The sequence below is a fragment of the Centropristis striata genome, chromosome 20 (assembly GCF_030273125.1).
Source record: "Centropristis striata isolate RG_2023a ecotype Rhode Island chromosome 20, C.striata_1.0, whole genome shotgun sequence".
Classification (NCBI taxonomy): domain Eukaryota; kingdom Metazoa; phylum Chordata; class Actinopteri; order Perciformes; family Serranidae; genus Centropristis; species Centropristis striata.
Window position 1 is genome coordinate 27,065,423 of NC_081536.1, and position 13,210 is coordinate 27,078,632.

Below are 13,210 nucleotides of genomic sequence, written 5' to 3' on the forward strand. Positions count from 1 at the left end.
AGTGATTGTGATCTAGTGATTCTTGCATGATCAAGTGCAGTGGTTCTCAACCTTTTTTCAGTGATGTACCCCCTGTGAAATATTTTACCCCCTAACCAGGGCAAAGGATTTTTAGTTGAAAAAAAAAAGACTTAAAAACAGAGCGCGGTGCCATCACTGTCTGATTTATTAAACTTTGGAACTGATAAACACATACAAAATTCAAACATTTGAAAAAAAAACCTATTTCAAACATTTTAAATGTTAATAATCCATGACTACATTTATTGCAAATATTTCTCATCACTAAAATGTAGTGATTCAAACTAATGTAGTAAAAACAGTGAGCATATAACCATTTAAAACTATAACTGCTACGCTTCAACCACGACTGCATCTTTGAGTTTTCAAGTGATTGACAGGTGATGCCAGGTGGCATATGACAGGTTGGGTCCAACCATCCTGGTATGGGGGACACTCTGGGTTTTTAGGATAATTAAATTGAATAGCCTACTGAATATAAAATTCATTTTATGAACTTATACTTATATTTTCCTTAAATATTTATTAAATAATTATTTTTAAAGGATAAAAAGGAGGTGTTAGGTGGGGATTTGGAAAACTTTATCTTGCGGATGGGAAACTTACTCATCAGACAAATAAGATTTGTTTTAAAAAATTAAAACTATATTCAAATTATATTGACAAATATAATGAGAAATTGGTAATGTTTTTAAGACTATATTCTATACAGGGTAGCTAAAATGTATCTGCATACACTGATCATTATGGGCTGTTCTTGGGGGACTGGCATGGAAATGAAGGTGGAGATGGACTGGGTTCATTACAGGGAAATGTTTACTGTAAGACTACCTGTACGCAGTGAATTTCACATGGGACAATGAATAGACATGTAATAGTGTGGTGTTTGACTCCTGTTAAGACAGTTTAACATATTGAGCATGGATTAATTTTACCTGTCTTGGACTTCTTATGTACTTATTTTTATTTTATTGTTTTTACTTTTATGTTTTTATTGTCATAACATTGTGTATCTTAATTTTTGCCTTTTTTGACTGGTTTTTAGTTTGGTCTTGTAAAAAATTTAAAAACTCAATAAAAGTTTTATCATAAAAAAAAAAGATGGGCTGTCCAGTCACATAAATGTGAAACTAGTCTCTTCAATGGAGCAGCAGACCGTGCTGTCGTCATGAACCCAGCGCAACCAACCCGTACTCCACTCCTGCTACCTTTGTCCCGCCCCAATTTCTGTGTAACACAATGTATATTTTCTTTTTGGAAACCCTTGTCAGTATATGTGATAAGAAAAAAAACTCAAAAACGATAAGACACCTTAACATTTAATTTGATGATGTTTTCTTTTGTTTAAAGCCCTTCATCGCGTTTAATGTGATCAGTTTGGTAGCATGTCAATCTAACTCCATCATCAGGCTAGGGTGAGAGTGCAGAGCTTTTCCACGTCAGTGTGTTTACTAAGACCAGACTGACAGCTACAGGAAGGGGTTTCATTTAGCCACTTATGGAGACTTTTTCCTCAAGAGTGAATTAATTAGCGGTGTTTGGAAATATTACGTTATCGCGCAGTGGAATGTTGGAGAGGTTTAGTGTGTCCTGTTGTCGTAGTGAGCTGAACATTGGTCTTCTTCATTCACTTTTGGCCGGCTCGCCTGCTAGCTTGCCGAGCTAGGCTAGCATTAGCTACAGCAGGACACCATCTTTGAAATAGCAGCCACACACAGGTAATATGATTATTTCTAGATAACTAGAAAAGCTTGCTGATATATCTGCTAACATGCGTTTTGCTTCATTCAATAAAGGACAACAATGACCCTTGTCTGAGAGGACAGACACGAAAGACACCTCTATTCTTGACACGCTAGCTAAGTAGTTAGCTGTGAGGTATCTGGGCAGGTAGGCTAATATATGCGACGGATATGTAAACTCTTTAGTTCACTGAGAGATAAGAACTAAACAGTAGTCATGTCCCCTTTCATGGTGTCTTTGTATGTCCCAGATGACTGACAATGTGTTAACACCGCTGTGTGTGGGAGAGCTAGCCTGCTAGCTCTGCCTTTGGTAGCTAGTTAATCTAATTAGCCAGCTAGCACATCTCTAGCCCACTGACAGCCACTGGAAGGATTATATTAGTCACTATTGTTGCATGACTGCATTATGTTGCACCTATATAAGCTCTATTAAGAGTTACACTAGTGTTAGATTCACGTTCCGGCTTTCGTTAATTATTTCTGTCAAGTTCTAGGCAGATGTTGTGCTCTGCTCTCAGCTGGTTTTAATCATCTGTCTAAGAACAAGGAGGAAGTCTTGACTCAACAACATGCAGTTCATGTGCTTCATTGCTAGCCTTATGCCTCCCCTGAACCTTACACAATGTTTAAATTACAGCTCAGGGTCTGGGGGAGCTTCCTGCTTTTCAAAGTAGCAGCTACCTACACTGCCCTACAAAGTCTAACTGCAGTAACTATACAAAGGGTAAAACTGAGAAAAACTGCTTTAAAGTTTTTTAACTGGCCAGCCAAATGGGTTATAGTTAGGTAAGTGATATGACACTTATTTCTACATGTATTGATGATATCATTTTTGTGCTTAAAAACCATGATGGTTTATTTGACCTTTGACCCCAAAAATGTAGTTACTGCACCCTTGTTTTGCTGCAGAAGGTCCTAATAGTGATGATAAACAGAGTGCAGTAACTACAATGTAGTTTTAAAAATGTTTAACAACTCTATAATATTAAGTCTAAAATACACAAATCTTTGAATAAAGTAATGTGGAAGGCGTAAAAATCATCACCTGTCAAAATAAACTTTTGCAGAAACACTTTAAATATACTGCTCTACAAAGTCTAACTGCAGTAACTACATTTTTGGTCAAAATTTAGTTATAACTAAAAAATGAACTTCTTCATGTATGTTTTATCTTGTGACAGAGTTTTAGATTTCAGTTTTGCTTCATTGTAGAGAAATAATATTGTGATACAGTATAGCCTTGTATTTCTTCATTGTGGTAAATAGTGAAGACAAGAAGAATAGAAATAAGTGTATTTGATAGGGAAATTATTATCAAGATAGTAATTAAGTAAAAAAAATAGGTGAGATACAATTATATTTAGACTAAAATATAACATTACTTGATTCAAAGATTTGTGTATTTTAGACTTAATATTATAGAGTTGTTAAACATTTTTAAAACTACATTGTAGTTACTGCACTCTGTTTATCATCACTATTAGGACCTTCTACAGCAAAACAAGGGTGCAGTAACTACATTTTCGGGGTCAAAGGTCAAACAAACCATCATGGTTTTTAAGCACAAAAATGATATCATCAATACATATAGAAATAAGTGTCATATCACTTACCTAACTATAACCCATTTGGCTGGCCAGTTAAAAAACTTTAAAGCAGTTTTTCTCAGTTTTACCCTTTGTATAGTTACTGCAGTTAGACTTTGTAGGGCAGTGTTGATAGCTGCTACTTTGAAAAGCAGGAAGCTCCCCCAGACCCTGAGCTGTAATTTAAACATTGTGTAAGGTTCAGGGGAGGCATATTAACACTTCACACAGGGTTTTTTGTAATGTTTTAGTTGTGAAACATTTTTTTCCTAAAATCATCTGTTTTTACAAAGATTACTGGACCTGCTTTGTGTAGCTGTATTATGTTGAAAACATAGTATCAGACAAGGACTCAACTAAGGCTGTAACTAATGATTATTTTCATTATCGAATAATCTGTTAATGATTTAAACGATTAATCGATTAGTTGTTTGGTCAATAATATGTTGAAAAATATCAATCAGTGTTTCCCAAACCACAAGATGACGTCCTCAAATCTCTTGTTTTGTCCACAAACCAAAGAGATATTCAGTTTATTGTCATAAAGGAACAAAGAAACCAGAAATATTCACATTGAAGAAGCTGAAATCAGAGAATTTGGTCTTATTATCTTTGAAAAACTGCTCAAACCAATTATTCGATTATCAAAATAGTTGACGATTAATTTAATAATCGATTATTGTTTGATTAATCGAATAATTGTTGCAGCTCTAGACTTAACACCACTAAGTTAGATTGGAATACTGAAGGCAGTGAAGACTCGTATATGACAGTCTTAGCAGGTATAAGCCTCTCACTATCTCTCTACATCCTGGCCCATACATGTCAAACCTCTTATTATTTTTGAGAAGGCTGCTTACCATGAATTTAAAAGAATGTGGCCTCCGCCACCTAGTCTCTATATTCATAAATCAAGTATTATCCGGCATGACTTTCATGACACAAGGAAAAAGGTTAATCCAACCATTTTGAAGCATACTGCTAGTCAAATATGAACAGCATGTCATTTTGATTTTGTTTGGTTATCCGTTTTAGGTATTGTCAAGGTACACATGGACATTTGCTGTTTGGGTCTTAGATTCTAGATGGGCTACATTTGCAAGTGAGAATTTATAGTTTGACTTTAAGCTTGGGGCCTACTGGTCATATACTTCTTGCAGCATTTCAGAGTCTGAATGATTGTTTATCAATAGCTTTAAATGAATTCCAATGTTCTCCCATGAAATGTTATAGAAAAAATGTTACCCATGAGAAACGCTTTCCGACTGTTTTACTAGATGGCTCAGTGCTCTGTAGTACATTATTTTCTCTGTATTTTTGCATAAATTAGTTAAGTACCCCATATGTTACATTTGTGTGTTGTTGACTCAAAGGTTTGTGTGTATTTCACTGAACTTTTTGTTGATTTATTGGTTGGATAATTGATTCTCACAACCCCCCAATCACTCTCAAATATTTAGATTATCTGTCCCTTTGTAATGTTGTCAGATAGTGAATTTTGATTTCTGTAATAGCTAATGCAGATTATGAATTAACATTTTTCATTTTTTGATGATAATCACGACCACATTGATATCAATATGTTAACAATATTTAGTCACGTGTAAAGATAAGCTCATGCTTTCTTTTCATGTCTTGCCTCAAATTTCTACCATGCTTGTGAAGCATCAGTCCATCCAATCCAAGCCAGACCTCGGTTACAGTGTCGGTCTCCTCAGAACCAGCTGTCATGTCAACAGCACATCTTCTGAGGAGATGAAGAGAAAGCAGGATGGCAGACTGGCATCACCTGGCTCGATGATATCACAAATTCAAAAGCCAAAAATAGCTCTCAAGTAGTACAAAATGGCATTGTTTCTAAATATTGAACCATCCAATTTTTATTCTTTCTGACCACTGTAGCTCTTAATGTCTAATGTGAAATTATGGGCCCTAGTCCATAATGTAACATTTAGTTTATAAGTTTACAGCATAGAGACTGTGGATGATTTTATTGCTTTATTTTGAACAAATGGAAGCGTGTTCTTGAGATGGAAGAGCAACAGAAATTTAAAATACTCCAAAAAACACTGTGATAAAACAATATATTTAGGAAGCAATATATTTTTGATTTTGCAATGACCTGATAACTGTAAACCTTGATATCTTGATGTGATAATGCGTGTCATCACAGTTATATAGATTAACTCTAAATAATAACAAAGAAATATCATCAAGCCCTGCTTAGAATTTCTGCTAAAATCAACCGTCTCCTCCTCTGTCTTCTTCTCAGAAAAGCATTATGGTGGACAAGAATATCTACATTGTCCAGGGGGAAATCGGTACTGTTGTTGGAGCTATCAAGAGGAACTCCAGGTGGAATACCCACACTCCACTGGTAAGTTAAACACAGCAGTTATATTTATTTTAAGTTTAACAGAGTTTAATTTAATAAATATATGGCAACTGACTGGTGGTTAAGTTAATTTTAATAACATCAAACTGATATTCCACCTAAGGGTCAGTATTTCTCAGTTCAAAGTGATTGAGATGTTGTGATGAAAGTTATATCTTGAAAGGGAACTTTTCCAGTGAGAATCAAGTCCACAATAAATGCAGAGTCATTGCTTATCTTTGTAGTTTACTTTTGTGGCCCACTTAATAATAATTAGCTAAAAGTGGTTGCTGGTAGAGCAGGGACGGCATGTATCAGGTGAAGTAACTTAAAACATTTTTTATGCTTCAGCTTTTCCAGATATTGTTGTGGTGTTATTGATTTTAAGACATGTCTAAAATAGGTTGATTGATCAGACATGACCGGTGACCAGCAGATCAGTCTCATATAAATTATTTATTTGACGGTCAAATTACATTTACACACACGCTGCATAATGGTTTTAGGTCAGGGACACAGTGGCAGAGGCATGAAAGGCACAGCCACACACATAAACACAATGCAATCATTTGAAAAATCCTTTGTGACCTACATCAGTTGAATACAGTACAGATAAGTACTGGTAAGATTATCATCCTAATGCAGAGGGTCTCTCAGCCCTGGTTGCATTTCATAATGGCTAATTGAATTGAACAGTCACTCTATTCCAAGAAATTGTTGGTTTTTATAGCACTAGAGTATTAGATTAGATTTATCTACTTTAAATTGCAAATGGTGTCTTAACTGGCTTTCTCATGCTTTTATCATGTTTTGTCCCTCTGCCCAGGATGAAGAACAGGATCCATTACTTAACAGCTTTGGTCACCTCAAGGAAATACTCAATAACATAAAAGGTATGTGGGGCTGATGTAGGTTGGGAGTAAGGTGATGGGATCAGTGTTTGACTGACAGCTTACACGAACTAAACTAAACAGACAAATACACCAGATTAAGTCTGAACTGCAAGTTGTGTGTAATGTAAGTAAGGTGTGAAAGATGAAACTCAATCTGTAAAAATACATTAAGTCTGAATCTGCTACTGTTAATCAAAGATAACTATCTGTCACTGTTTGTCTTTCAATTTTCCTTGTTTTAACACAATATTCGAAAAAATGGACTGTGGGTTTGAGCATACTCTGATTTTTTCATAAAGTGCCACTTCCTTTTTTTCTGTATGTAAAGGTGATATCTGTTCAGTTGTGCTCCGTAGAGTTCTTTCTTTCCTTTTCTCATTCTTGCTTGATATGTGACTTCATTTGCATCTGTTTTTTTCCCATTTTTTCAATGGGAGACTGGTCTAGACTGCAGGCAGGCCAGTCTAGTACCTGCACTCTGTTCCTTTAAAGCCAAATCTGTTGTAACACATGCAGAATTTGTCTTGACATTGTCTTGCTGAAATGAGCAGCACTTTGTGCTGGTAACAATCTGGATGGTCCTTTTTTCCTTTTTAGTCTGGAAGACACAACATTCATGGTTTCCGTAAACTATTTGAAATATGGTGTCATCAGACCACTTTGCACCAATCCATCTCAGATGAACTCGGGACCGACAGTATTTCTGGATGCTGTTGATAAAAGGGCTGTTTCCACTACCGGACAATACCCGGAATGAGGCGGGTCTCACTCGCGGGAAATGCCCCTAATTTGAATACGAGCAGTTGGGAGATGGCTTTTGTCGGGAATTTTTAGTCCCTGTAGAAGAGCAGGGTCTTTTTTCTCCCCTGAAAACAGTCTGGTTACTGATTGGATAGATCGCTAAGCAGGATGTGACGTAGTACTCTACACGACAACAATACACGCCATTTGTAAAAGCCGGCGAAGCAGTGTTCCCAACTTAGCGACTTTGTTGCTAAATTTAGCGACTTTTCAGGACCACTTAGCGACTTTTTTTCAAGAAAGCGACTGGAAACAAATCCAGCGACTCCTTCTTACAAAGGCGCTAACGAGCTGGAGGCCGGCTTGTTAAGAAGAGCCACCGTTAGCGGCAGTTAGCTACTGATAGCTACAGTTAGCTCTGTAGCAGTACAGTGTGTATGTGCTGCTGCTGCAGGAGGTGTTCACTTGGCGATCTCTGTTTGTTTACAACAAGCACCGGACACTCTGTACACAGTTAGCGATGTCGTTACTTCACAATCACTATGTTTATGATCAGCGGAGACGCTATGCATAATTAGCCTTGCTTCTTTCAGCTGCTGACGTTGTGCACAGTTAGCAACGGCGAAAACCATACGTCACCTCCGGAGTCTCTAAATCCCTCTGGGGGCTAACTTGTAGCGGAGACACGCAGAGTGAGCAGACTTTTGAGAGGGTGTGGCCTGAGACTTTCCTGGTGGCCACTGTTCCCCCAAGTCGAACCAAGGCTATAGGCTTTTTCTCAGTTCACAGTTCCTCAGGCCATGTCCTAACGTCCTTTGTACAATCATGTCTCTTTTTAATACAGTGCAAGGGAGCAATGGAGTGAAATACGGTATGCTGGTTCGGTCTAGTGTTTGGCTTAATATCAAACTGGTTTGAAATCTTTGCACTTGCCCAAACCTACTGTTTATCTGTAGGGTGTTCCAAACAAAAAGTTACTTGTGAACATTCTACAACTTTTCCAGTCTTTCGTTGCCCCTGTCCCAAATATTTAAAAATGTGTTGCAGCACCGAATCCAGAATAAGCATATATCTACAAAAATAAAACATTAAATGTATTGTCTTTGTAAAGTTTTCACTTGAATATGTGTCAAAACAGAAGAGCCAATTAACACAATCTGTTTTATTTAAGTTTTGCAAACTATCCCACCTTTTTTTGGAATCAGGGTTATAAATCACAAGCAAAAAAAAAAGGATCATGAATTTTCGTTTACGCTTGTGACATTGAATGTCAGATATAGAACAGACTTGTATAAAAGTTAAAACTAAGCAATCACATTTTAAAAACTAGCTATAACCAAACTTAAATGAAACTGAGAAGCCAAAATCTAACCCAAATAATATAACTAATTGAAAATGCAAAAGTATTGTAGTCTCGCTGATCATTTGTGAGTCCAAGTGTGTGTAAATGTAGTGTTGGTGTCTGTCAGCACCACTTTTTCTGACAGACCCAAGCTGGCTCTGAGTACAATCCTGCATGTTGTCATGCTTTTGCAATGAGAGTGCTGGCAGCTCCTACAGCCCTTCAGCTCCAGTTGTAGAGTTTGTGAGCAATGGGAAAGATGCAACACATGGAGCTGCACAGTCTGAGCCCCCACCGCTGCTGCCTTCCTCCAGGGAATGCCTGTGCTGCTGTGAGATGGACAGGCACTGCTGGCTGAGGAGGAATCCATCACACTGGTTAACCCTCCTCTTTCCTTTTCCTTTCCCTAAAACCCATTCCCTTCAGCCCTCCAATCACTGAAGCCTATGTTCCTCTGTTACCCTCTCTTAAACAGATGCCATTACAGTTACTGTATTTGACCAGAATGGAAGTTGAATATAAAATTGAATTTTTCCAGCTTTTTTAAGGACATTTGCATGAAGTAATGAGTCCATGTCAAGGATGTTAGAAAGCCTTGTTGCATTCTTAAGCCCAAATCCCCTGTGCACCCAGTCTCTGAAATGTTACATCCATGCCCTGATGAGAGACAAAATGGGAGATCAAATAACCACAGTAGAGCTCAATTCTGTGCTTGACAGACTGATCAATTTGTTTTGTTTTTGCAGCAGCATAACAACCTAATAGATCTCATATACAGAAACACAGCAATATTTTGGTAGGAAATCTTGTGGGTGGGCTGTGTTTTGCTGCTGCTTTGAGGCTTTGCAGCGGCCCAGCTGTCTGCTTAATGAAAGCCCAGTAATTCCATTCACTCTGCTGTGTATCTCCATTCCCTCTAACAACTAAAGCCATCCAGCAAAGGAAATATGAATTAGTCCCCACAAGGTTTCTCAGCCCCTCTGTCTCTCTTCTGTTATTTTCTTCCTTTTCATATTTCTCTGTCACTTTCTCTGTCCGGCTGATGGTTTCAGCGCGCTGGCGGTCCTGTTCTGTTGTAACTTGTGTGAATGACAGGACCATGTGCCATGGAGCTGTAGAGTAGTGCAGCTGGAAGTATATCATCTGCAATTTTAGTTGGGTAAATATAGCAGGGAGTCTTGTCAAGCAGAGAGATAAATTGTTCTGGGAAAGGAAGTCTTGTCTCTCTTTTCTGAAAGCAAGAAAAAAAGTTTCCTTTTACTCCTGGAAAATGTAAGGTCCTCTCTCGACCACTGAACAATGAGAGCACAGTTGAAGGAGCTGGGCCAATGCTGGACCATGTGTTGTGATGCTTCAGCTCCACCTTGCTCAGTCAGCCAGGCAAATCAGCCTCAGGAAGTAGGGGCCTTTCTCTGATTTTAATGGGGTGGTTTGGATTGAGCCTTATATCTAATGCCCCATCGCTAACCTCATTAGACCCATATAACTGAGTGCTTTCCACAGCTTTGGGGCCAGCATCTGTCTTTAAAAATGCACTGGCTTGCAAAAAATAAGTGTGTTTTCTGTCCAAGAAAGGTTCTTGGGTTTTAAACTTAAAAACACAATGGTACTTATAATTTATCATCGTATCTCTAATCCATTACATATCGAGATATTGTGATTCGGGATTGGGAAATTATGTCATCTACATCAATTATAACAACAACAACCACATACCAACTCAAATTTCTCAGACAATCTGATGTGAAATATTTTTAGGAAATATCATTTGAATAATGCGGTTTTGTTTTTACCACCTAGTTCAGTTCAGTTAACAAACTGAACATCAATTTGCAACCTTCCAGTTTCAAGCTTCTACAGCTTAAGCCTCATTTCCCAGAATGCAACAGAACATACAGCTCAGAACATAACATTGGTGGAGAATAATGTGTAAAGGTCTACCCAAATGTTGGGTTAGTAGTGTTCATTCATCTTTATTGTTCAACTCCTGTGTGCCTCCACTCAAAAAAATATATTTCACAGGAATACCCTAGTAGGGCTGGGGGATATGGCAATATTTTTAGGCTTTATAGCATTATATATATAAATGTACACTGCAAAAAAGGTGTGTCTAAAAACAAGATAAAAACACTAAATCTGAGGGAAATGATCTTGCTGCATGGACAGATAATTTCAATTGACAAGATCTCTTAAATCAAGATTGTTAAATCTAGAAATTAGCATGTTGAACACTTAAAATAAGAAATTAACTCTTAAAAAAAAAAAAAAATTTCTTACCAAGATAAAAAAAAAAACTTTAGATGTATAAGTGTTAGATCATTTATCTTGTTTTAAGAGTTAATTTCTTATTTTAAGCATTCAACATGCTTATTTCTAGATTTAACAATCTTAATTTAATAGATTTGTAAATAGTTTCTCTCAAACCACCAAGATGGTTAGAACAGCTGATGATGTTAAGCCCAGAAGTTAGGGACAGTGCATTAAGTAGTAGCCAGGTATGGACTCAATATAGTGCTTCACTTCTTCCGTTCTCTCCATGTTCTCTACCTGTTCCATGCTTCTCTGCAGATACGAAAAACTCAGACCTCATATGTCACACACACCCGACCAGAAAGTGGTCTGGATGGGAAAGCATGTAACTCATTTTTCATTTTATTAAATGTACTTACATGACTTTTCATTTGTGTGTTTAATTAACAGATAGAATTCCTTGTTCCTTAAATGCATAGGTTTTTGCTTTATGTTGTTTGCATTTTATATAAGTTCTATTGTTATTATTTTGATTACTTTTTATAATATTTGGTACCTTTCTCTAACAAGCCTTCTGGTGTGATTTGACATCATCAGTGCTAGTTGGTGAACATTTGGCTAAACTGACCAGTAGATGTTGCGATGCCATGAATGTGCATGTGGTTGTGTCATGTACCTCAGGCACAAGCAACTGGTATTGAGATTTAATGCATGAACTCCTGTTATCAACTACCAAATATTAGAATGGAGAAATACAAAAAGTCTTGTTGTATTTGGTGTTCTACCATCTGAAACATTTGAGCTGCAGATTGAGTCTTTGTCTCTTACCTGACATTGACAGAGGGTCTCTCCCGTATAGGATTGTCATCACACAGACAAATCTGTCTCAATCTCTTGTTGAATAATTCTGTGGATTTTCTTTATTGCTGGACCGTACCTCAGAGAGTACGAGAGCCTGAAGAACAGCCTTTTAGTCTGACACTTATTTTATCTCGGTTCCTGCTCACCTATTTTTTTTTCACTTGCACCTTTTTTATCCAGAAGTCACTGAGCCTCAGATTTTCAAATCTTCAATTCTTTCCTTCCACCCTTCTCTCCCATCATCCCCCTCTGCTGCAGCGAAGGTCAGATTTTTGACAAGTCTGCAGAAGAAACTGTCTGCTCGTAAATCCCTTCATTTTTATTCATACAAATACAGGTTTAGAGCCTCTTGCAGCCCCCCAGATACAAAGCCAGAGTGGCCTTTTGACTGACAGCTTTCTCCTTTTCATCCAAACACTAACGAAATTCACAAGCACACCTCTAATTGACTCGAATCACCAGCACAGAACCAGAGGTAGATATCAGGGGGCATGGCAGTGGATTTGCCGAATGAACATTGTGGAGGATGATTTGATTACTCTCCCGCTGACCTTTTCAATAATTATGCTGGTTTCCCCAAAGCAAAGCACAAAGCACAGCTAATTTGGCATGGAATAGTAGAATTATGCAAAAACAATATAAAACAATAGATTTAAATCATATAGTTTGAGGCACTATCATGCTGTCCTCTTTCATTTATACATCTTGCAATAAAATGAAGGTGCTCAGTGGCACTAGTATAATAATACCAATGTTTTGAAAATGTTTCCTTTTGTTTTCACACAGCCTAAGCCATGCATTACTGACAACCTCACTAATTCATCACATTTTACCGTCATGTCAGTCATCAAGAGAGAAGCACACATGCCTTCTCTCTCTGTGTTATTTCAAGGTCAAGTATGAGTGTGTGTCATCCTGGTCCCCAGCTGTGGTCAGGCAGGCGCTGGCGGGCCTCGGGGGGTTGCAGCCTGAGCACTTGGGATCTGGTTGTGGCCTTTTACCCCCCCCTTACACCCGCTCACCCCTCCCTCCCTCTTCCCTGCCACCTGATCTTCACACATATATCACTCCCAATTGAACCAGCAGAAGGCAGCTGGCAAATGCCGAGGAAGAGGAACCATAATTCATGTCGCTCACCCACTTATGCAAATATGTTTACTCATGAAGGCATTCTGAGCAACGAGAATCTGCCTCACGGCAATTCTTTACATGTCTGGTGTCTCATAGCTTTAAGCTTGAGATCACGGGTTAAATTCTCAGTCCTGCTGTCAGTGTTATTTTTATGACATGGCCAAAAGACAATAAACTGAGTGGGCGGAGTTGTCACCTACATTAATATCTTGTCAGACTTACCTAGCCTTGACGCTGGAACGGCATAGAGCCTTCATAGATTAATG

The 13,210-nt window shown here is 37.9% G+C and overlaps 1 protein-coding gene across 2 annotated transcripts in view; it reads left to right on the forward strand.

Moving 5' to 3' along the window:
- Positions 1-1,462: 1,462 nt before the first annotated feature.
- Positions 1,463-13,210, forward strand: part of gbf1 (golgi brefeldin A resistant guanine nucleotide exchange factor 1) — a 101,425-nt gene continuing 89,677 nt past the window's right edge. For both annotated transcript variants that reach the window (XM_059358842.1, XM_059358843.1), the window contains exons 1-3: positions 1,463-1,739; positions 5,625-5,729; positions 6,553-6,619. In XM_059358842.1, the coding sequence (XP_059214825.1) occupies positions 5,634-5,729; positions 6,553-6,619 (163 nt within the window). In that variant the 5' untranslated portion in view covers positions 1,463-1,739; positions 5,625-5,633. The remainder of the gene's footprint in view (positions 1,740-5,624; positions 5,730-6,552; positions 6,620-13,210) is intronic.